The 24714-nt window shown below is 30.7% G+C and overlaps 1 protein-coding gene across 1 annotated transcript; it reads right to left on the bottom strand.

Annotated features, from left to right (window-relative positions):
* Positions 1 to 1321: 1321 nt before the first annotated feature.
* On the bottom strand, positions 1322 to 23888 carry LOC131845013 (putative phospholipase B-like lamina ancestor). The gene is made up of 11 exons (XM_059194031.1): positions 23718 to 23888; positions 17462 to 17572; positions 8959 to 9348; positions 8232 to 8381; positions 6240 to 6492; positions 5691 to 5971; positions 4772 to 5006; positions 4129 to 4349; positions 3265 to 3421; positions 2543 to 2858; positions 1322 to 2054 (listed from the first exon to the last, which is right to left on the bottom strand). Exons 3-11 carry the CDS (start codon positions 9075 to 9077, stop codon positions 1723 to 1725), a joined length of 2064 nt encoding a protein of 687 aa, XP_059050014.1. The 5' UTR covers positions 9078 to 9348; positions 17462 to 17572; positions 23718 to 23888; the 3' UTR covers positions 1322 to 1722.
* Between the last annotated feature and the right edge of the window lie 826 nt (positions 23889 to 24714).

The raw sequence follows: 24714 nt of genomic DNA, 5'->3' as shown, positions 1-24714 counted from the left end.
AATTTCAACTGACGTTTATTTCATCATGATACAGCAGCAGACGAATTTATGTATTCATAATTTAAAGTAACATCTGACAGATTTTGAGGAAAACACTTTTTTTTTTCGGACTATTCTAATGCTGTTGGCCGCAGCTGACCTTTACAGCTTCACCGGACGATACGGAGCGAGTGCAGATGGTACGCCAACCTCGTGGTAGGACTTATGGAGCGGCTAAAGACCAACTTCTGCCTAACGGTTACGATTTTCGTCTGAGGGCACCGCTACGGGTTCAAACCTTGGCACGGGCCGGCGTCGTAATATCGATGCTCGTTTGAATTGGACGGGGGATCGATCGGAGGGGAAAAACACTTCTTCAATCACATTTTTTATATGTTTGTGGTATCCGCTGACATATAATGTTCTATGTTATAGTCAGCTGACCATTTATTTCAAGATATAGGTTTAAAAATAATTGGATAATAAATTGTACCGGGACAAAAGGACTGATTTTTTACATATTTGCGAGGGTGGTGCACTTCTTAGCTCACCCTCGGAACCGCTGCTAACTTTTACTAGAGTTAATAAAAAAAAACTATCATAATAATTTAAAACTCTTCGCCGAGATGAAATCTTTGACTAAATTTATCTCTGTATGTTTGTAATAGTTTCCAGGTTTGCAAAATATATTTTTTTTATAATTGATAGGTATTTTGAGATTAATTGTGTTTTGTTACAAAGTCATGTACATCATAAAAGCATTAGGTTGAATGCCATCCAACGAATCATTTAATAATGTCATCTAATTTAGACACTACTTCACTGCACTTGGTGTTAAACAGTTTTTAAGAACTACTCGTATTAAATATACTTATATACTGCGTATAGAAACTATTGAGTCCATTTTAAAACTAGTTTTTTGTACAATATACTTAATATTTTAATTATAAAACCTAATTAAAGATTTTACAATATTTTGGTAGTATGTCTAGAACTAAATATATATACATAGATATCACAATTTTGTATATAGTTTGTAAATCAAATGACGACACTAGCAATATTGTATAAGTTTATTTTCAAGAGAATAATTAAAAAAAATTCTGAGTCACTTCATCTTTATTAAAAATAATATATATTAAAATTACAGTCAATAAAATATATCATATACTTTTATCATACGTAATTATTATGATTTTAGTTTTACAATAAATAATAATAGGTATCAATTAAGTAACAACAAACAACACAAGTGCCTAGGTAGCAATTACATAGGTCGAGTCGGTAAAGTAAAATATTCAAAATTTTTAGAGCATACTTGCTTACTTATATAAAGATAATTTAATTTTCTGTGTACTTGTGTATATTCTTAAAAGTGGATATCACAAATAACTATAGTAATAAATTATTTAAAAATAAAACACGTAGCAAAAGAACACAAACGAAACTACTTAACATATCCAATAAATAAATAATTTAAAAAAATTATATAGGTTAAAGTTTGGTAATAAATATAGAAGTAGCTTGTATATTATTTCTATACTGGGAATATGGAATTTTTTTTTCTTAAATTATCCACGAGGAAGGTACAAAAATTATGACTTTGAACTAGTAACAAAATTATTATTACAATAAAAAAATATGTTCTTTCATAATATTGCATTATGATTGCATTGTGGTTGTATATTGCTTTAACATATCTAATAGTAAACTAATGAGACAATTTGCTTTATGAAAAGAGATTCACCAAGACCATTGTGGCTTGAAAATTTCGAATTCCCATTTATCTGGAAGACCTCTATGTGGTTTATTTTTAAAATCGCTTTCAGACCACTGGAATGGTTTAACCACGTCTCTGTTGAGAATGTCTAAGGTTTCCTGTTCAGCTTCCTCCAGTTGTTGCTTTACGAGATCCCTGATTTCGAGGCCATCGATGCTTGGTTTGTCGTCAAACTGATGTGTGTATATGGGCGCTATATTTCCTTTGTTTATATTTGTATTATTTGACTTTGATACATGTGTGTATGGTGGGCCGGATATTGCAACAAATCCTAATGCGGTATCGTTCAAAATGCCTGTAAGTAATTATAAAATATAGCTTTGAAACACTATCGGAATCCAGATATCAAGGCTCAGTAAAGTTTAAATTCTCAATTTCGTAAGAGTCAGGTTAAATTAATTTTACAATTACTCTATAGATGCTTCATGGCGTTTACTTGTTCATGCACGTGATTATAACTATATTGAACATGTTACACTCAAATAAGCAAACGTTGTTCTAATAGAACAATATAACAGTTCATTCATTTTAACTGTTCATTCATGTTATTTTGTTCTATTAGAATATTTATATTGTATTTATTAGATAGTTCACATGTTATATTCTATTTAATTAAATTTGAATTAGAATGGTCTTATCTTATGTAGACGATAAGTTTCATAATGGTTTATTTGTTGTGACAATCAGCATAGATTCTACATTTTAAATTGATATAAAAGATTCTCTATCAATACTACATATTAGTAATATAATACCAGAAGAGTATTTGCACTCTGTACTTACCGCTCACGACTTTTGTGTCTATAACGCCGTATGCTTCTTTATAGCGCTGCACCATGTCGCCACGAGCTCCTAACACTGACCAGTAGCCTTCCTCTTGGATGAAGCATTCCCAACTATTAGCGCACGATTCAGTTTCGTTGCTTGCACGATTAATTGCAGTTACGTTGTTCTGTCTCATTAATTTAATAATACTTTCAAGTGATGTTGCGTTTTTGTATCCATTTTTAAACATAACAGCGCGTGGTGATTCAGTTTCAGAGAAAATATTTCCATATATCTCTTCCATTTTGGTGATTTGCGTCAGTTCTGCTATATCCTGTAAACAATGAAGGTATAGGTAATACAACATTTTTATTAATAATGTATTTTTACAGAATCTAATTTAGGTGTATATGTTGAGGAATATATATGTAAATTATTATAGTCTTCGTATAGGTTTACTTCAACCAAATTATGTTATCTGTGCTTCAACTATGAAACTAAGTAATATCCAATAAAAAAATTTAATAAATAGAAAATAAGAACAATCTCTATCACGCAGCTTTGAAACAAAAAAAAACGTATAAAAATATTTCCATTCGTTGCCAAGCTACGACCAAGATTACACAGGTAACTACGACATACATATAACACCGGTTATTTTCTGCGACGGGATTAAAAATAGTCTATTCAATACGATTTCGTTTACACGGTATATATTGTAAAATGTATTGAAATGTTACCTTAAAGAACGGTAGTCCATAGATAGCCCAGTAGCCTTGCTCCAAGAACATGTCGGTCAGGTCAGCGGAGTGTGTACGTCCAGGTACCTGCTCTACAAGCAACAACAATCCTTTTCCATGCCCATTGTATGTTCGGTAAACAGTGTGCTTGATATCTCTGAAAAAATGAATATTATTGTCATGTCATGTTTAAAATTACATTTGACTTACATGACCTCTTCTCAACCAATCCTGAAAATATAGAGCAATGATGAACGATATTAGGCTGATCGGTGAATGTCTTTGTATTCTAGTTGTGTCAGTTTTATACAAATACTAGCTGTGCCCCCGACTTCGTGTGCGTGGTTATCCAAAACATTTTTTTGGGTAACTTGAACCGTTTACGCAGCGCACGCAATCACTCAAATATTTTATAGAATTTTCCCCGTTTTCGCAACATTTTTCACTGATGCTTCACTTCTATTGGTCGTAGCGTAATGTTTTATAAAACCTTTCTCGCCAAATGAACTATCTAACACAAAAATATTTTTTTTCAATTCGAAACAGTAGTTTCTGAGATTAGCGCGTTCAAACAAACAAACAAACAAACTCTTCAGCTTTATAATATTAGTATAGATTATGTTTAACGTAAATTATTAATGTCACAATTGAACAATTTGGTTGTGTACTGTCTACTCAGATTTTCATTAATAGTCATTGATCTCTATAGTTAATGATTTCTAGTTTTTATTAAGTAAGCCGTCAGATTATAATTGTATAATAACTGTTTCTATTATAGGGATGATTTATTTATACATATGTAGGCGTATAAAGAAATTAACCTTAGAAACAAGTAATTATTATTATGGAGAAAATAATACTCACTTTGTAATTGTGCTTTCAGAGAAGACTTCGTTTTTAAAATATCTTGATAGATGCACTTTATTTGACACAGTAGGTTCATGGTATTGGTTGAATTTATCAAAGTCCACAACAAGCCATTGCTTGCAAGAGGTGCCTGAATTGCTACTAGCAAGAGTTCGGCCCCACGAGCTTACATTTGTGGCAAGATGGTTGGCTGCAAATACACGCGGACCTGCTGGCACCTGCAATGAAATTGATTAAAATTGATACGCAGATAATTTATGAATGATCCCATTTATAACCTAGGATAATTCCCACAGCGCTATCTAGTTCCAAACTAAACACAGCTTGTGTTATGGTATACGACTGATACAATATTTAAGAATACCTAAACACTTTTTTTAGAAATACAGGAATACAAACAATTGTACTCTTAAACGTTTAAGTACTATGAGAGGAAAGGAACTCGCACCCGCAACCAAAGCCAAGCCAAGCCAAGTTAAAGCATTAAAGCGGTGTGCTATAATGCTGGACTAACAAGACCAGTCACATTGAGAATCAATCAAATAATTATATTACAGAAACAATTTTAATAGGAGTTAATTGTATCCAGTAGAATTATTTTCCCAATGATAAACAGGAATTACTTATACTATATACTTACTTGATCTGTGATGTTAACTTCTTTCCACAATTTGCTATTGTAATTTCGCAGTGAAGTACCAGTAACAGCTATTCTATGTTCTTTGCCTCTAATAATGTAGAATTCGTCTTGACTGGTGATAGAGCCAGGATATCCTGAGAAATCTACTGAGGTACCAGGCACAACAGTCGTATCTTCGGATGTAAGGTGATAGTTTAATTTGTACCTTTTAAGGATACGTGTCATAGAAGTGTAGCTAAAATAAAGTAAATGACAATAATTTATTAATAATAGGTATTATAGGTACCTGCGTTTACTTTGATATCGTTTGATTATATGTTTGCCACCTATGTGGTATAAAAAAAATGTAACTGTTATTTGCTATAGTATGGTTTTATGTGAGTATCATAGCCGGTACCCATATTACTAAGATCACACATACTGTGGACTAAGGTTAAGTCACAGTCTATAGGTATATCACCAGATATAGTATTATCCCACCGTATAGTATCACCCTAATAAGCAAAAGGGATCTTATAAGCTAGGCAGCATATTTTATGACACCTGTTTGTGTACAATAACCAAGACCATTATCTATAAACTATCGGAATATTCTATTAGTATTTACATATATATGTATGTTGTTATCTTATTATATATTTGTTAATATGTATACTTGTGTACATATATTGTGATGTTTATTATGCGCGCCATCTACACCTACCCTATTACTATCTTTACTTTCTCTATCGACCCAAAGGTAGTCTGGAAGAGACTGCTTTGCGAGAAGACCGCCTTTGGTATCAGTTAATAATATCTACTGTTATAATTATTTTCTGTAATTGGTGCAATAAAGAGTAGAAATAAATATAAATATATAGAATATGATTTCTATGGTACATGTATTTTTTTTTCAATTTTAATTCTTAATTATTTTTACCTTCCAGCCCTGTTCTGCGCTAAATACAGTTTCTTGTAATTAATATCATCGGCAGAGGTCTCGTTGGTAATTGTTATGAATGCACTGGATAAGTCAGGCAAAGTGGTTAATATTGGATCCTCCAGAGAGATATTTAGTTTCTGTTGTAATTCTATTACTTCCGCTAAAGAGTTCAACCAGTATAAATCTGAAATGTCGGTGTCGTATTCAGACATACTGCGCTCCACTCCATGTTTCCAACCAGTCGAGATTCCACTAATCTGAGTGTAGTATAAAGATACCTGAAATATCAATATGACATTTATGTTAAATGTAATCATTTTCTTACACTTATTCTATATCATTCTGATTCATCATAATTTTTGTACAAACTTTCAGCACCATTTTCATAGTCTGTCATCATCATCTGTAATCGTCTTCGTGATAAAATTATCTTTCAATGAATTTTTAAAAACTTCCAATTAGTAGTTTAGTAGTGAAATGGTAAGAAATAGACAATCAGATAAACTTTCGCGTTCATAATATTAGTATAACTGAAAAACATTATACCTGATGCCAAAAAGGATCGGCATTGCCGCGTTCCGCCGCATACGCCTTCCATCTATCTGCTGATCTATCTAGTGTGTCTCTCAGTTTATTGCATTGTTTTTCTAATGGTTTGTTTTCACATTTCTCTCTGATTGTGTTCTGAAGGTGGGTATGAATTAGGTACCAAGTAAGTGCACCCTCGACGATACCAGCGGCATACGCTTGAACCTCATCTGGGTATGAACCATCAGTTTCAACCTCTAAGAGCGACCACCTAATAATAGAAATAATATTTCAAAAATGTTGGATCCATATGTAAATAGATGCGTACTTAATACCTACATGTGGTGTGTAAGTACATTGATCTTCAGAAATCAGGAGAATTTCCACTTGACCTTATATTTTTTGTACGTTACATGTTATCTTTGCCACGTGTAAACACATTTTATTATTTTTTATTTAATCGAAAGAATTTTCTTGCGTTATCCCTTTATATTAAAATTATCAGAATTGAAGTTTTGTGATACACAAATTTCATCTAGTCAAAAGTCGCTATAATTTTTTATTAAAATTATATATATAATTATATATTATAAATTTGATAAACAATGGTCGGAAGAATCGACCATTGTCATGAAATGTAATATTATTGATCTACTTAACTAAAATTGATTATTTTCCAAAAAATATCAATATCATCCCGAAGTTCAATTTTGCGTAAATATCGGCACTTATGTAATATGTCTCGTACGTTTATGTGATAAATATCTCAATGAGATGTCTCATTAGCATAACGTGAATCACGACATTCATTCTTCTGTTTCGTGATCTTGTTCGGTGACATAAAATATCGGTACCACTTTGTTCGTACTAAATATACTAATAGTATGACAATTAACTCCAGTTAGTTTTTTTATGACAAAAAAGTAAAATCTTATTGTTCGTATATTATAATTAATAAGCGAATAGAAACTGCTGAGCTTATACCTACGTATTCTTTTCGCGAATTCGAGCAAACATGTACATGTTTGCTCGAATTCGTTATGTGCTATCCTAGCTAATGGACACATTTGTGTACCTCATTCAAATCTATTACGAATTTAATCGTAATTGCCAATTTACTTTTATAAAACAACGTCACTAACTCCAAAGCAATATTCATTACTGTTTAACTAAACAAAAACGTTAAAATGTGTGTTTAATTCTATAGGCTTTGTGCAAAGTTGTCGAAATATCTACCTCAGTCCACCTGTTTCAGTTGAAGAGTGCGATATGATAGTGATATTATAGGGAGTCGTAACATCTTCCTTTGGAATGACAATATGGTGGTAATGGTATGGTTTGCTATTCCAGTAATATATCAAAAAAATTGATTTTCCCGAAAATCAAGGTTTCTACCAAAATCGCATTCATGGAGTGGATTGTTCGGCTTTTGTCTGTATTGGGTACTCAATATATGAGAGAAGCTGAAAGTACACTTAGAACTCTTGCCAAAAAGCACACACCACAACCATTGCCCTACTATTCTATTTTCATGTAATTCAGTCACTGTCCAGTTTTATAGTTAGACCATATATACATCACAGTTATTATAAAGGCGAATAATCATGAACGTTTTATGTAAAGTAACTATTAAGGTTATCAGATACGATTTTCCTTGATATAGTCTATTTATTAATTATACAAAAACGCTGTCTAATCGCAATTTTTATGTTATGTAAGTACTCAACTCTCTCTTACTCTTAGCTTAACTTTGTCTGAAGAATATTAGACCGCGTTTGTTTTTATCACTATAACATAATCTAAAGTAGAGTTTCATTTAGAGACATCCCGATTAAGTTGTTAATAACTCGTAGCGCTATTGGTGGTCAATTCTATGTAAATTCTGAAAGCGTTCTTGAATATTAGACTTTATACCAATATATACATTGTAGCAAGTCGCATGTCAGATGTCAGTCAAATGAGGCGTCAGCTTGTTGGCCATAGTTCTTATAAAAAAATTATATAACTTACCCGGTAATATCAACATCCATTCTGAAGTGTGCCCGAGCTACTCCTTTTGGTATATTAGCTAGTTCATTGCTTTGGCCCCAGTATTCAATACGATAACCAGTCTTGTCGGAATAAAAAACGGTGGCTGCATAATTTCCATCTTCTTGTATTCTGAAAACAAAAACTTATGTTACCAAATATTTCTCGTTCTATTACCAATAAGCAAATACAAATAATATTTTGGAGGCCCGCCAATATATAACGTAAACCCTCGGATATAAACCTACGTCATTAAATGGGTACATTATGATAAGGTTTAAAGTGTGATAGAAATAAAATGACCCAACCAATAAGAGCATCATGTGAGTGTTTTCCGAATATTTTTTTTATTACATTGGCCAAATATATTTTTAATTAATAGGGGTAACATCTACATCCTCTTGCTACTATATATAGGTATACTTTAGACAACTTTAGGTAAGGAATGCCTAAACAACCTACATTTGATTAGAGATTAAAGATAAAAAATAATCATCAAAAACAGCGGTGTTTATGGTCACTACAATATTTCCAGAAACTGTCTCTATTATCAATATTTATTACTTGTGAATAACAATGAAAATGAAGAAACCGTAATAAAGAGGCCGTTTAAGATGCTTTGTTAATGATTTATGTCGTTTTATTATTCTACGGAAAATAGTTAGAAATTAGAATACACGAAAAACATAGTATATTTCAGATAACTTACCTTTCAATCTGTCCGACAAAGAGAGCCAGGAAAGCGAGGACTCCAAGTATTCCAAGAATGTAGGAACTAATCTTAGTCCGAACCCACGAGGCGCCAACTACTTTCAGTATCTTACTCATTTTTTGTTATATAATAGATATATATAAATAAACAATGACTATAAAATAAAAAAGATATTGAGAAATTTAATAATAATGAAGTGACAGTATGAATAGATGACTTTTTCAAGTAGAGATGAGAGCATCAAAGATGCGATGTTTCACTGTAGTGTTCACGGTAACACTGATGACGCTCCGGTGCTTGGTCCCGGAGTCGACATTGGAATCAGCTTCAGCACGATATGTATTTTGGTGTAAAACCACACCTGATTCTAGTATACTTCCTTTTACCCTGTAAACAAACAGAAACGAAATTTAGATGTCAAGTTTTTATCAATAATATGTAGGCTATATTATGTTAACATAACTAAAACCCACACAGTTATGATACACAATACACATATATAAAACACAAATCACAGAAAACGTGAGAATTATGTATCTATAATATTTTTTTAATTTAAATTATACTAATAAAAATTATGATACGTTATTATTATGTATATATTACTGAATTTTCATAAATAATAAATGTGAATGTTTTATTCAAAGTGAGGTATGTAGTCTACTATATTGCTATATCCTGTACTTGTCGTCGTGACAAAACCAATAGTTACGTTTAGTTTCTTAATGACTTCATATTGTTTAGGCGTGAAAAGTAGCAATCAGACAGATAAACATATTTTTGTATTTACAATATTATTATAGTAGAGATAGCTTTATATACATATGAGCCATACGCCTAGTTTACTATACATATGAGCACTTTCTAAATATCTTGGTCTTGAAAATTTACAGATAATGCATACGTATACGCTGCGAACAATGAGAAGAATGGTCATAAATAAACAAATACTACAAAACTCTAAATACTAAATCTACATTTTATTAATCCAATTAATAATAGGTGTAGATAGTTAAATCAAATAAATAGTTACAACATATAAAGAGAATTGCACAAATTGATTGATGTTTATTTTTATCACAGTAATACTAAATAGATACAAACGAATAAACAAATAGTTCGAATAAAAAATTCTACAGGAATTATTATAGGTAAATATAATATCGCATATGATTTTCTATAGGCCGTTTATAGTAACAATAAAACTCACCAGAACTACTGTCTTTTTACTTTAAATTAAATTTCAAGTGAGAACTGTGTAATTAATTTCAATAGATGTTTATTTCGTCTGTGTTATAAGATAGTACTAGAAAACGAACATCAGAAGCCATGTATATTTCTTGTTATCATTATATCAATAAGAGATACACAAATGTATATCCATTGCGCTCTCCTGTTATCTTCGACTTGCGAGCAATTACCTACCTAGTCAATAGGAACAACATGGTGTTTACAAATGCATTAATATAGAAAATGAAAGAATTTTTATCCAGACACAGTCTCATACATAGATCTAGATCACAGTCAGATATTAAAAAAGATTCTTAACTTTAGTAAAAAAAATAGTACTTAATTTCTAAATTTAATGTACTGCCTAAAACTTGCGAACATTAACAGTTCAGATTTTAAAGTAAATTATTTATGAGAATAATATGAAAATACCTCATAACAATTGTTTTGTTATTCCCGAATATTAATGTTTGTAGATAAATAAACTTATTCTGTTTTTACAATATTTCACTTAAAAAGTTGTCCCGGAATCGCGTTTAACAGGTAAAGTTACACTACTGTGTTTCGACATTATAGAGTAACGTATCTTCAGATTGCTGAAATTGAACACTACCTGCCTACTTTACACGAGGCGACGACTAGCCGATGGTGAATAAGATCATTTTTATTTTACTTGTTTAGATATATTTCTGTAAAGTGATATCATGCATCAAGGGTTCAATTTTGTCAGTATATTATTCCAAAGAAACAAGCCATTTAAATTTCGGTATAATTAATAGAAACTACGATAATATAAAAATAATTTATCAAAATCAGATATCGCAAAACACTTGAAACTAATTTTAATTGTTATTGAAAAGTTTTTGTTTTTGTGATACAATAATTGATTCTACAGTAGAAACATTTAAAAAGACAGTACCGACCGGCAGACCCAACGACCTTAAGAAATAAATTGCCATGGTGTATTTATTCCAAATAACGGATTTCATCCAGTCAACCTATGAATGACTGAAAGGAATTGTGGACTGGTGGAAATAGTGGTGATACATAAATTATATTAACAAAACGACAAAAAAGTAAACGCATTATATATATCTAAAATATGTATTTATATAACAACTCTTTGTTGCCGAAATAAACAGAAAAAAAGGAGCAACGATGCATTAAAATACAGTAAGTTTTAATCTCTATTTTTGTATGTATCTGTTGTGGATACGACCATTTTCAATTAAAAATTGATTGGTATAATACACAGGTTTATATGCCTGAATGTGCGAAATTACTTAATTATATGTTCAATTAAGCAATTTTACACATTCCAGAAAAAGGGTAGTCTGAAATAATTAAGTAATTAAATAATATAAATAAATACCTAATACAGTGTATATATATTAAATGTACTAACTAAAATGACTAAAATAGTTATTAGAGGTACAGTGATAATGGTAATGTAAACTCGGAAGTGTCGTTGTCTGTTTGTTACCTTATCACGACTAAATGGAATTTATCTCATGAAATTTAGTACGGCAATATTATCCAATATATAGTAATATAATCTATTGATAGGTATCTTTTATCACAAAAAAGTATCTTAGTAACACATTATAAAAGTGAGACTTAAAGGCCTGTGCCTACATAGGCTCATGTGGCATGTCATCTTCCGAAGTTTCTGTTAATTTTACGGGATGTTTTATATATATATATTTATTTATTTATTATATATTATATATATTTCGACTCAGCGATCAGCAGATAATTAAAATTAAATGTAGAGAATAGACTTGAATATGCGCTTCCGCATTTAACCTAACAATACACTATTGAGCAATTAATCGGCATAGCAACATGTACACAACTCTTATTTCAACATACTCCATTTCAGAATACACTATTGAAGATAAGAAACCGATAGGTTTATTGAATTTTATTGTTTTCCATGTAGTGTCGCCTTTCCCTAAGATGTAGTTAGAAGCAATTAGGGGAACAAAGCAAGAAAGACCTTGCAACTACATTCTAAATGAACTTGATCAGCGTGGTTTGCCTTAATCGTCCTTTTATTTCGTATTTGACACTTCTTCGTGACTTATGTCCAGCAGTGGAAGACAGTAGGTAGTCATGATGATAAGCTTTGGAGACACTAACAACATAAGTACCAAACAGTTGTTTTTATTTTTGTTGATTTAGTTTAGTAACGACATGGTTACAACTTACCATATTTAAATTATATTATTTAATAAGTCTACTTACATATATTTATAAAACGGAGTGAGCTTCTAAAACTTTTAATCCAAAAATTCGAATTGATATTTCTACATTGAACCATAAAGGTCAATAATGAAATAAGGGTACCTGATCATACGCTATTCTGGTGCTGATGCCTAAAGTCGTTTCCTAGAATATATATATATATTTATAAATATGAATAGCGAAATTGTAAAAGTACGTCCGTCGATAACGTAAACATCACTGAAGTAAATCAATACTGTCGGGGCAAATACATTTGGTTTTATGATTTTTACGATCATGTACTGGTGTGGTGGAATATATCTTTGATGGCACGAGTAGTGATCTATCAATACTGTAATAATAAATATATGCGAAGACTAAGCCAATAATCAGATAAAGTATTATATTTAGAAATTACATTCTACATCCTTTTAAAATATTGTGTTAAAAACTGGCGCCAAGTCGGCGTCATTATTTTGGTGTCTTAATTAGAGCCAAGTTTGGTATTTTGTTTCTTCTTGTTCAATATAATAGTTTTCAAATATAAATACAGCAGGGTATATGAAAAAAGTAGTCCAATGTTGTATTGCTTTTCAATACTTGAACGACTTTTTCCTCCAAATGATTACGCAGAAATTAGGATCTCCGTCGTTACCAAACTCTCTCGAACTACTTGAAAAGGCTTTATTTTAATTTGGATCATTACTCTGGATATCATAGTATTATTCTGGGACTTCTTAGCTGATTTTGTTAAGTTAAAATCTTTTACTTAGGTAATCAGTCGCATTCAACACTATTTAAAATTAAATGCAAAAAACCAAGTAGTAACAGTTATCAACGATAAATATTATAAGTATATAAATCCCTAGAAATCTAAATTAAACATGCACCTACCTAGTTCATAACAAATTACGTAGCTAAATGTATATATACATTTATAGTACAAAATATTCTGGCGCCAGAAAGATTCTGATGTCATAGAATGCCTTCTGCATATATAAAAATAAATCTTATAGAATATTTGTTTATTTCTAAATATATATGAGACGCAATATAAAGTGTAATAACAAGTAGGTACCTAGTTAAATTTGAATGAATATCTCGTTATTTTGGCACTGTGGCCTCAAATACCTAGTAGGTTATAAATATATAGGTATATGTATCTCATAGGTTTGAGCGTTCGTATTACCATTTGCAATGTTTTTACATATTATTATACTGTATGTAGCAGTAATAATAAGGTCGTAATGAAAATACCTACATCAATGACTGAAAAATTACATACGAGTAGATTTTTCTGTGTAATATCATAAATCATGAAACAATTCTACGCAATTCTATTATATTTATGCTTCTCGGCATGTTTCCTCGAATTTATATAATACACTGAGCACTTTAAAATGAAATAAAGATTTAAAGCATTATCAAGAGATCATAAACGACGTCCTGAATTGTAGAAATACGTTTCCTTACTCTTGATAGGGCTGCTATTGTTAAAAATCTTATTTCACATCCCTTCCTCTGTTAAAATTATATCGTAAATAGTATATAATTTTAACAGAGAAAGGGGAATCTTTTCTATATGTTTCACAATCATCGTTTTAACTTTTATGTAATAAATATATTAAATGAAAAATAAAATATTTAAAAGCGGGGTTACAATATATCACAAATCTAATCTATAACATTTAGAATAAACCATAGAAACGTACAACGTGTAGTTCTTTATTGTATTGTATATTTAGTCTCTACTTTTGAGCTAAATTATTAATTTGAGGATGGGAGCGGCCAATATATAAATTGTAATATTTTATATTTTTTATGTTGTGTCTGATCCATTATGGATATAATGACGTTGAATACTTACAAATACTTGTAGGTATTTAACGTTATTATACGTCATTTGTGTTTTCTATTTTGCTTACATTACCGAGACCTACCCCTAAGTGATATTAAAATTAAAAAGATATTTATGCTTGATTTAGACAATTTAAAAAGATTATTACAAGCTTGACTATATTTAGAATTTTTGTTTAAATCATCATTTTTTGATCATGACATTATAAGAATGACAGTCAACTGGAAGACATAGTAATATAACACAACGAACATCATCCCTTTATTAAGAATTTACTGAATTGGATGAGAGATGATACTTTGTAGGTGCCAACCCTGACTACTGAACGCACACATATGTCCTTGAATGTGATGCTATTTGCAGCATATGTTAAGTGCTTCACTTAAGGCAACACAAAATAATATAAACCATGGCTAAATAATAAGGTTATCAAGATGCTATATTGAATTTACAGTTTTACACCAACAAGAATGTATTATTTATATACCGTTAAAAAAGGAAATTTATTAAATTTATCAATATTTTTTTAATGTTTATGAGAAAAATAAAAGAAGTTAGAGAAATAAAATACTATTCATAAAGGAGTAATAAGAGAGAAAGGTATTTCTAACTACAAGAAGACTTATTTATTCCATTTATTTATAAATATCTCAATACAATATAATTATTATAAAACGTTAAAATTATAATTAAGGTTAATTAATGTTAACAGACGAAAGAAAACATTATTGAAAGAGTATAACCGTTTTAAATCCGTTTTAAGTGAAAAACGGATTTAAAACGGTTATACTCGTATGTATTGTACGTTTTCATTCTTGTCCTTACTAACTAATTACAAACCAGGTAGAATACCAACATTATTCAGATATTTTAGCGAGAATATGGATATTGTGTGACTTACGATGACAAGGCGACAAGCTATTGTATTGTTTAGAAACAGGGTTGTCAACCTTCGAGAAATTAGCCTCGTGACAAGAAGTCAAAAATCTTAATCGATTATCGTGAGTCTAAATCTGGTTCAAACTTCTACAAGACTAACGATTTTCTTGTACCGAAGACCAAAAATGTTATGCTTGCAAGTAGCATACTACGGTTTGCATCAATTTTTTTAAAGTAATGACAAGGAAACACGGCTGTACTTGTTATAGATATTGCGTATAGAAATAGGGTTTTTTTTTGTAAATACATATATCATTATCAAGATACTTCAAATTATAATTAATTACAAGTATGTATATATAACAGCAGCTTCGGATGGGTGTAATGGTGGGTAAATCAATTTTTATAATCTCTGATAATGTAGCTTTTTATAGCTGAAAGATTTTTAAAATCTATTAAGTAGGTATACATTACAACCAAAAAATATATACACTCCTTTTTAGAGTATTACATGTCTATGTTTTTATACATTGTGATGCTATTTCTGGCAGGAGTCAATAGTCTCCGAAACCAGTGTATGCGAGAGAGAGTTAAGAAAGTAAATAAACCATCCGTTGTCTGTAAGGCAGTATGCATACTTATGTATGAGGCTGTTTATTTCGTAAGGAACTGGGTGTAATAATAGAAATATGTTTTTTTTACAAATTATTTAAGTAATTACTTAGGATAGATTTTAAATATGTAGCAGAGCTTACAGATAAAGAAATGACTAAATTTTTCAGGGCTTATCTGTAGCTATCTAAAAAGGTACTCTGTGATTGCTACTTACGAATATAATGAGTAATGCGGAAATAAATATGACAAATTTGAATTTTCCTTGAATGAGACAGATAAGCACAATTTTTCATAAAATATTGAAGCTTTTAAAAGGAAATCATATTTCCTTACAAATAATATTTTTTAAATTGTTGATATAAATTATTAACACATATTATTAAAATTGTCTATTATTCAGTATAAGTTCACTGTAGTATTAAATTTTTACAAGTTACATAATGTCATAGCAACATTGCTATGACATTATGTAACTTGTGATTGAAAGTCTATCTTATATTATATAGCTTCTGGAGCCTATATTATATTATATAGTCAATCCCAAGGGGTTATACTACATTTACTACTAGAAGGAAACAAAAAGTCGGGGTGAATGTCCTTAAATGTGCATGTGTGGTGCATTGAATACATTGCACCGAAGGGGTCTCTATTGAGGCCAATGATCGCGGACGAGTTGACTTGTTCAGACATTCCCGTGTTACAGAATATTAATATTGCAGAGTATTCCAGTTATATAGGTTTATAATTTATATATGTACATAAAAGAAATAAAAGAGATTCCCCTAGTTTAGACAGACATATTGTTTACTGCATTGTAGTAATTAATCACTACGTTTTATTTTACTGCATAGAGAGAGAGGTATTCTGGTTCAATTACATGTTTGGTAAACTTAGGACTGGTTTATTTTAAAAAAAGTTAATGTCTGAATATATCCCCATTCTAAGTTGTATGTACATAGATGACTCAGGCCGGTATTTTTAGCGATTCTCAAGAATGTGTAGTACAATAAGTGATAAACAAATGAATTATCTATATTGGCAATTGGATCTATAATATATAATTGACATCGGCATAGTTCACATAATTTGAATAGAACCTATATCATCTATTCATTCTAATTACATAAAAAGGCATTAAAATCATTATTATTATAATGATCATATTAATTTAGCTTTTATAAATATTTACTGTAATGCGATGCAAATTCAATTAATTAAAATAGACCTCCAAAATTATTCGAAATATTATGACATCCTAAGTGGACCCCACTAAAAAGAAAACTCTCGTGTATCTTTTATTATTATTTATATATATAAATATGTTCTATACATCAAAACTAATCGAGCCGTTCAATTCATTTAATGTCATACTAGTATCATTATTATTTTATATATGGTATATAAGTACATACATTAGTTGTACAGTTAGGTTATGTAAATACTAGTAATAAATACGATCAAAATATATTCTATATGACATTCAATACCGAAATCTTGTCCTGTTGACTTGTCTTGTTTACTTTTCTATCCCAGTACATACATACAAGCAAACATTCGCAAAATTCTACGCTTCTTTTGTAAGCATTCAAGTAAATATAGGTATATATTTTCAAGTAGAGTAAATGTAGACCTCGTATAATTTAGGGTCACTGGTGAGTTAGCTCATTGTAACATAAATGAAGGGTTACTTACTGCGTCAGTGGTATGACCACAAACACGATATGTCGGCGTACTCAACCCATCGGGAAGGGACTGTGAACTGCGTTGTGTGACGGTCGACCACTGATCTAGACCGCGACAGATCTGCAACAATCAAACAATAATTACTTTATCTTTTGAGCACAAAATATGACATACCTACAACGATTAATGAACCATTTGTTGTCTATAAATATGTAGCTATAAATTACCGAGGTAGAGTTAGCAGAAAATAATTTCAGTCGCTAAACAGATTGCTTTTGTAAACTGTTTTAGTTTGAAAGTTAATGTCGTGATGGATAAGTACTACCGTGTGTTATCTGTGGTACTTCGGATTTCACATAACAACGTGATTTCCATGGTATAGGTTACTCTACTCATGTATATTGAGACGGTTTTTATTTGCCATTCCTGTTACATAAAAGAATATACGAACGAAGTAGTATCTAATCTTATTTCAATAAAATATTGCAGCAGCGCAATTCTTGCATAACTTATTCATACTGGCATGGATCAGTATGGTGGGTGAGTAAGTAACAATACATTATAACGGGGGGAAAATGTGAAAAAGTAAAAATTAAATTAACTATAGATTAAAAATGCAGAAAATAAGATTCGTATCCGGGTTTGATGTGTGTTTGTGTGAAAAGTAACAATAGATAAACGTTATGCCTATTCTTTGTCAGGATGTGATTGTAGCGGTTTAGAGAAACAAAGGATTCTACAGCTACAACTCATTAGGATAAGGAAAATAGACACTATACGCCAGTCCAGCATAATAGTATTATTAATATTCCACATAATTAAATTGCTATATCTCATCCCTTAAAATTAAAATTCAGCTTGAGATAAAGTGGTTACTACCCACGTGGACTCAAAGTCCACGTCTGTAGACAACCGCTTAGTCCCTTTCAACATAGTTTCTTTCTGGCACTATGACTGTATTGATATGATTATTATTTATATTGATGTATTTTTTTATATATATTCTTACTTAGTTAATACATTGTAGTTAGTTAATTGTCTGATGAGGAAAATAATTGTGTTTAAAACATTTGTTCAGTAGGTACCATCGATTGTGAGTTTGACTCACCCTTTATCAATTTATTACTATATTAAAATTCTTTAAAAAATATTAATTGTCATACTCTCACAATCAATTCTTTATTAAAGTGAGTGATCATATAATGTTTTGATGATTTATTTTATAGCGTTTTTTAACTTATCATTTTTGAGAAACTTATTTATTTGACTTATATTGGTTTGCGCTTGGTCTATATATATAATATATACATAGGATGTAGCGCGCTTACCCAGAAGATATCTATTCATCATAGACATGAAGAATCCGGGGTTCGATTTATCCGGGAACACGTAAGCTGGATGTGTTCTTTTGGCAGTACGTATTAAAAATGACGACGCGAATCACTCGGTGCGAATATGTGGAATTTCCAGGATGTAAGGATGAAGTTCTAGTAACTATAATTTTAATTGATGAATTCTCTATACTTGCGTGAAAAGTTATCTTTGGTTGTAATCTTGTCTTTTCCTGGCTCGAGCGTAGCAACAATTAACCACGCCGTCATTGCGTGGAGCGTGTTAATGATATTATGACTCGCATAATGTATAGGTATATAACATGAAAGTCCAGCTAATTGACTGGCTTAACAACAGCGCGGCGGGCGACGGCGGCGGTTATATGACGCTTATGGCATTGTTATAAGTGGGAATCACCTGGTGAGGTATAAACAAACAATTGTCTGCGAAATAAGATGAGATGAATGATAGAGTGTTTGCTGCCCACCACGTCAAGAGTTAATACCGTAAATATAAATATAGTTAGATATATAAATGATTAAAATATAACTTCTAATTGAACTTATATAGTTCATCTCTATTCTTCAAACGGTACACAAATAGTTAATAGGTTTAAATCTGTATAGTTATTTTGAATATATATTAATCATTGTTATTTGGTACCAAAACATTTTAGAATATTGGATTGGCTACATGATATTATTGTCAATCGTCTAAACCTTTATGATATAAATTTTATGTAAGTATGTAGTATATACCTACTTAAAAATAAAATTCAATATACAGATTTGGTGTTATGGTATTTAAATATGTACCTACATCCATCTATTACCCTAATGTTGAGCAGGAAATTCGCCTTATAAGAGGAAAAATTACCCAAGTAGTAGTTTTCTGTCTATTGCACCAGTAGGTGTACTTATGATATCCCAAGGCGTACTGGCACATTACATCCTTACTCCAACGGGAGTTGACTTATATGGGATATGTCATAATTCAATTTTGTCGTATCCCATACAAATTAGTCAATTACAACCAACCGCCAATCCACCGCACTTGTGATAAATAAAACCTTTAATTTAACGTGTCTATAGGGCAAATATCGTAAATTCGTCTCGAGTTATGATTAGATGAAAAAAAGATCCTATTAAATGTTGTTACTTTGTGTTGAAATCCGGTGGTAATAACAATTAATTGCCTTGAGAAGCAATAGGTCAATAATAGTAGAATTACTTTCGATTTCTAAAGTGTTAATTGCAGACTTCACTGTAACTGTGATGATTTCTAAATCAGTTAGGATCTAGACGTGACTGTTAATTCTGTGATTAGAATAAGATTGAATATCTGAAACACAGAGTTCAACGCAAACAATACAAATTTGACAACATAAAATAATCTAAATATGCCTACTTAATTGCATACTACCAAAGTAAGCAAATGTCGTAACCGTCACGTGGTTTATGTTACGTACCTACTAGTTTACGTGACAATACAGTTGTCAAATTTAACATAGTAGTTCACCGCAATTTTTTATAACTGTACACATTCCTACATTGTTACCGTACTATCTGATAAATATCTTGTATTATCAGATACAGATGTCACATCGACCTACATCTGCGTACAAAAATATGTAACAACTAACAATGTATGTATATGCCATATAAAAACACTAGCTTGCAAACTAACTGACCTAAATTTAAATTTGAATTACTACATTAATTAAATATAGAATAAAGACTACGACTGACAATAATGACATTGTTAATAATATTTTGAAAATTATATTCTGTGGAAGGGGATTTGCTCTCAATAAATAGCTTTCTAAGATTATATAAAGAAGTATTGATGTAATTGCACCGTCTTTCTTTATCAATATCTGCATTAAGTATAGGTAATATTGTTATGTAAAGTTGCCACTAATTTATTTATAAGTATTTCAAGTTATTTACATCAGCATAGCATGCATCATTGTCTATGACATAACTTTTTAATTGACTATTTTTAATATAATATCTAATAATATATATAATATATTTTAAATAATTGTCATTGATTTCATTGTAGTGTAACGATGACAGTTCACGTGCCTATATTAAATATATATCTAATCCGAAAAAAATCATTTTTATTATTTATATATATATATATATATATATATATGTATCGTTATACACAAAGTTGTGTTACAAACATTAATTGAAGTGTTTCAGATTGAAAATAATATCAATTTTGTTACTTAAGAAATGTTAGATATCTGTACGTCACGACGCGACGTGACATCCTGGAGATCGTCGTAGATCTATATGTATAGGTAAAGATTTTTAATTACAAAATTTAATGACGAAATTATCACAATTAAGTATAAAGATCACTTGTACGTGCTTACTCTTGGAAATTAATTAAATTAATCTGTAGATCTAAAGCAATAATATTTTATGTAAATATTCTAAGAATTCATTCATGTTTTACGTAGGTACCTAAGTATTCCCATGATTCCAAGATGGAAATAATTACGAGTTGGAATATTGTCAATACCAGTAGGGAGTTTATATTTAAATTTCTAAATAAGACTTTGATGATATTTGATTATAGATTTTTTTATTTACCCAGGCCAATTTCCACAGCGCTACCTAGTGATGTGCTAAGTAGAGTTTATGTTATGGATACTACACAACCAATTGATTTTTTTTCGTAAGTATATACATCATAATAATATACATAAAAACATTCAGACCGGATACAGACATTTGTAGTCATGTATACATATTTTTGCACCATGCGAGGAATCGAATCCACAACCATCTGAAATAAAGTAGCTAGATCGTATATAAATTAAAAAAATATATACTTAGTACCTGTTACGTTGGTTTTAATTGCCAAAATATCAATATTTCTAGTACTTCAATAGTCCGCTTATACACGTGAGCAATTTTCATGTAAATGTCAATATACTATTGCTATATATATATATATATTTTTTTCTTTTAGGTACTCCTATTTGGCACAGTAAATACATAATTAAGTAGATTGATTACACAATCCATATAAAACATTGAGAGTCCAATAGTCTATAATGATTTAACCATTGGACTGTCAATGTTTTTACCTTAAACAAAGTATTTAAAATTGTCTTCTTTTTTGTTATTTACGTTAAATATAATACAGAGATAAATATAGCTTAAACTTTGGAATACCGATTATTAGGAACTACACGCTTTACTACTTTCTAAAATAAATCTGTACACAAAGTATATATGTATAACAATATAGAATATACTTTATAGATGTAAATATGTAACTTATGGATAAACTATAGCAAATTAAATCTTGATTAAATGACGTATAAATATGTACATAAATGGAAAATATTGTTTAGATGAAGGAAAACATCTCTTACGGTCACTATTATGTACACACTAAAGGAAGTGTTATGGTTAAAATAGCTATTAATAATAAATGTTTCAATGTGAAACAAATACCTAGAGACGTAAGTAGGTAAGTGCTACAGGGTGAATATTGTCTCATTTATCAGTTAAACCTAGCGTGATTTAGTCGTTGAAATTAATTATAAAATTATAACAAAAAAATGTCTTATTTTCATTAAAGCTCTAGTATGTAGAGTTATCGTCAACGATACACTCGTTAGGTCAATGAACACAAGGATATTGTTTGTATGTTGGCCCATTGTTCATATGAGAACGTATAATAATTTCGATATTCATTCTCATTAATCGGCTGATCAATGGGAATTAATATAGAAATTATTTCAATTACACATTATCTTGTTATAAAAATGAGAAGAGATTGATGTCGATTATAATTAAAAATATAAACGTAGAAGATCACAGCGATGTATATACGAAAACCCGACATTATTCGGAAACTACTAGCTTTATGCCCAAACAACTTATATAAATATTGCTTATAAAACATGCGTTTATTTCTTTCTTATTCAATCTTAAAATCGAAATAAACTATGCCTGCTTTATCATTATGTTGTGAGAAAGATTTGTATCGTAACTATAACAGATTTTTACATTTACAAGAAATTACTTTTAGGAGCTGAATTTCATTACATGATTTACTCTCTCGTTATGGATCTCTATCATCAATCGTGGATGATCAATCACAATTTCAATATTATTATAACAATTTATTAACTCAAAATATTGCTGGGAGGCCATTGTCATGGTATTTTCCGCAATGTCAATACATTATCTAAATGTCCAATCTTATCACATAGTAACCAAACCGTAGATAACGCGATGTATAATTCATGAGTTAAAGTAACTGAACCGGTGTAATTATCAGAATAATAAATTAAACGTACTTCAAGGTAGACTGCAAACATTAAGGTAATGATTTCCGAAAATACTTTATTTCCTTGCGAATTATGGCGGCTGAAGCTGCTAAACAAAGATTTAGACTAGAATAAAGTGATTACAGGAACTGAATGATATGTAAGTAACTAACTTATGACTAATTAGCACGAGCCCACGACTGGTTCGCATCGTGCTCTAAATTTACCGACCACGTGCTCTGGGATATTATTCTGACGTATTCGGTTCACCAAACCGATTGGGGTCAAATGCTGCACGTCTAGACAGCGCTCTCGTCTCTCGTACCCTTTCCTCTTTTAATTTTCTTAACGTTATGAATTACAGTGAAATTACGCCTGATGGCGTACTCCATTTAGATAAAATAATATGTCAATTAGAAATGTTATTTATTAAATAAGGACGACAAACAGATAAATGCGAGGTGGAGAGAAAGAAAGTATTCCAAACATCAAATTGAAGTAACTGGTATGTAGTGTAATATGAGTAAAGTCAATTTTCAAAATGTGGAACTCTTAACAGGAAATATCTACGAAATGACGTGAAAAAATTGTGCAATTTGTCAATGGAAGTAGAGAAAATAATTGAGAACTTACGTTTTCATTGATTTTCCTTTCGAAGTTCAGAAGGTGGCCTTTGACGTGGGCAACACAAAAAGGACTACATTTGAATAGGCACAGATAAGGGCTTTCGTGCGAACTACAATGAGCCCTGTAGCAACACGACCGCTCTCGTTTACATCGAATTGACGAGTGGTCGTCTGGTGGGTTGGTTTGGTTAGCAATGTTGGTATGGTTCCACTTCGTAATCATTCGGTGAGGCACGTTCGATCGAGCGCAAGCGACGACGGCGGCGCGGCGACGCAACGCGACGACGTGATACTCGCGTATACGTCACAAAACGCGTATGCCTGGTTAACGTCAAACTAAATCAATTGTTGTGGTAGTATAGAAGCACTTTTAACACCCTGTGCTAATATAATTTTAATTCTCTAATGTATTATATGTAGTTCTAAATTAAAATTTCATCATTGTTTTAATACAAGTGGAATGGTATTTACAGGAATCGATGATCAGACATAAAAGTTGAAACGAAGAAGACATAATTGTAGTAGGTAATATTGATTTTGAATGTAATTGTTTTCATAAGAAATATTTTAATTATTACTCTATCCTATTATCATTTAACGTAAAACGTTATTATTTTTATAAATTTGCAGAACGAATGATAAAGATTTTGTATAGTTTTATACGTAGCGACATCTATAAAACAGTATCTGTACTGTTAGCATGCGTGAATTGCTCTGCTAACGCGCTGCTCCATGAAAAGTACATTTAATTTGTAGCAATATAAAAAGATGGAAGTAATCAAATTATACAATATGACATGTATTTCATTATATACCCAGATAATATCGGCTGTTTTCCTGGAATAATCTTCTCATCATAAACTGTTAGATTTTCAATCTCAAATTGTATGTGTTATTTTCAGGTATAAATTTTACTTATTAATTCTAATAATCTATTAGCATATAGCTACAATAGTTATTCTTAAGCACATTAACCCCCATTAGTTAGTAATTGATATCTACTG

The sequence above is a fragment of the Achroia grisella genome, unplaced genomic scaffold (assembly GCF_030625045.1).
Source record: "Achroia grisella isolate CSIRO2021 unplaced genomic scaffold, CSIRO_AGI_Agris_v1 utg109, whole genome shotgun sequence".
In the NCBI taxonomy this organism is placed as follows: Eukaryota; Metazoa; Arthropoda; class Insecta; order Lepidoptera; family Pyralidae; genus Achroia; species Achroia grisella.
This window is presented reverse-complemented; position numbering and strand designations above follow the sequence as displayed.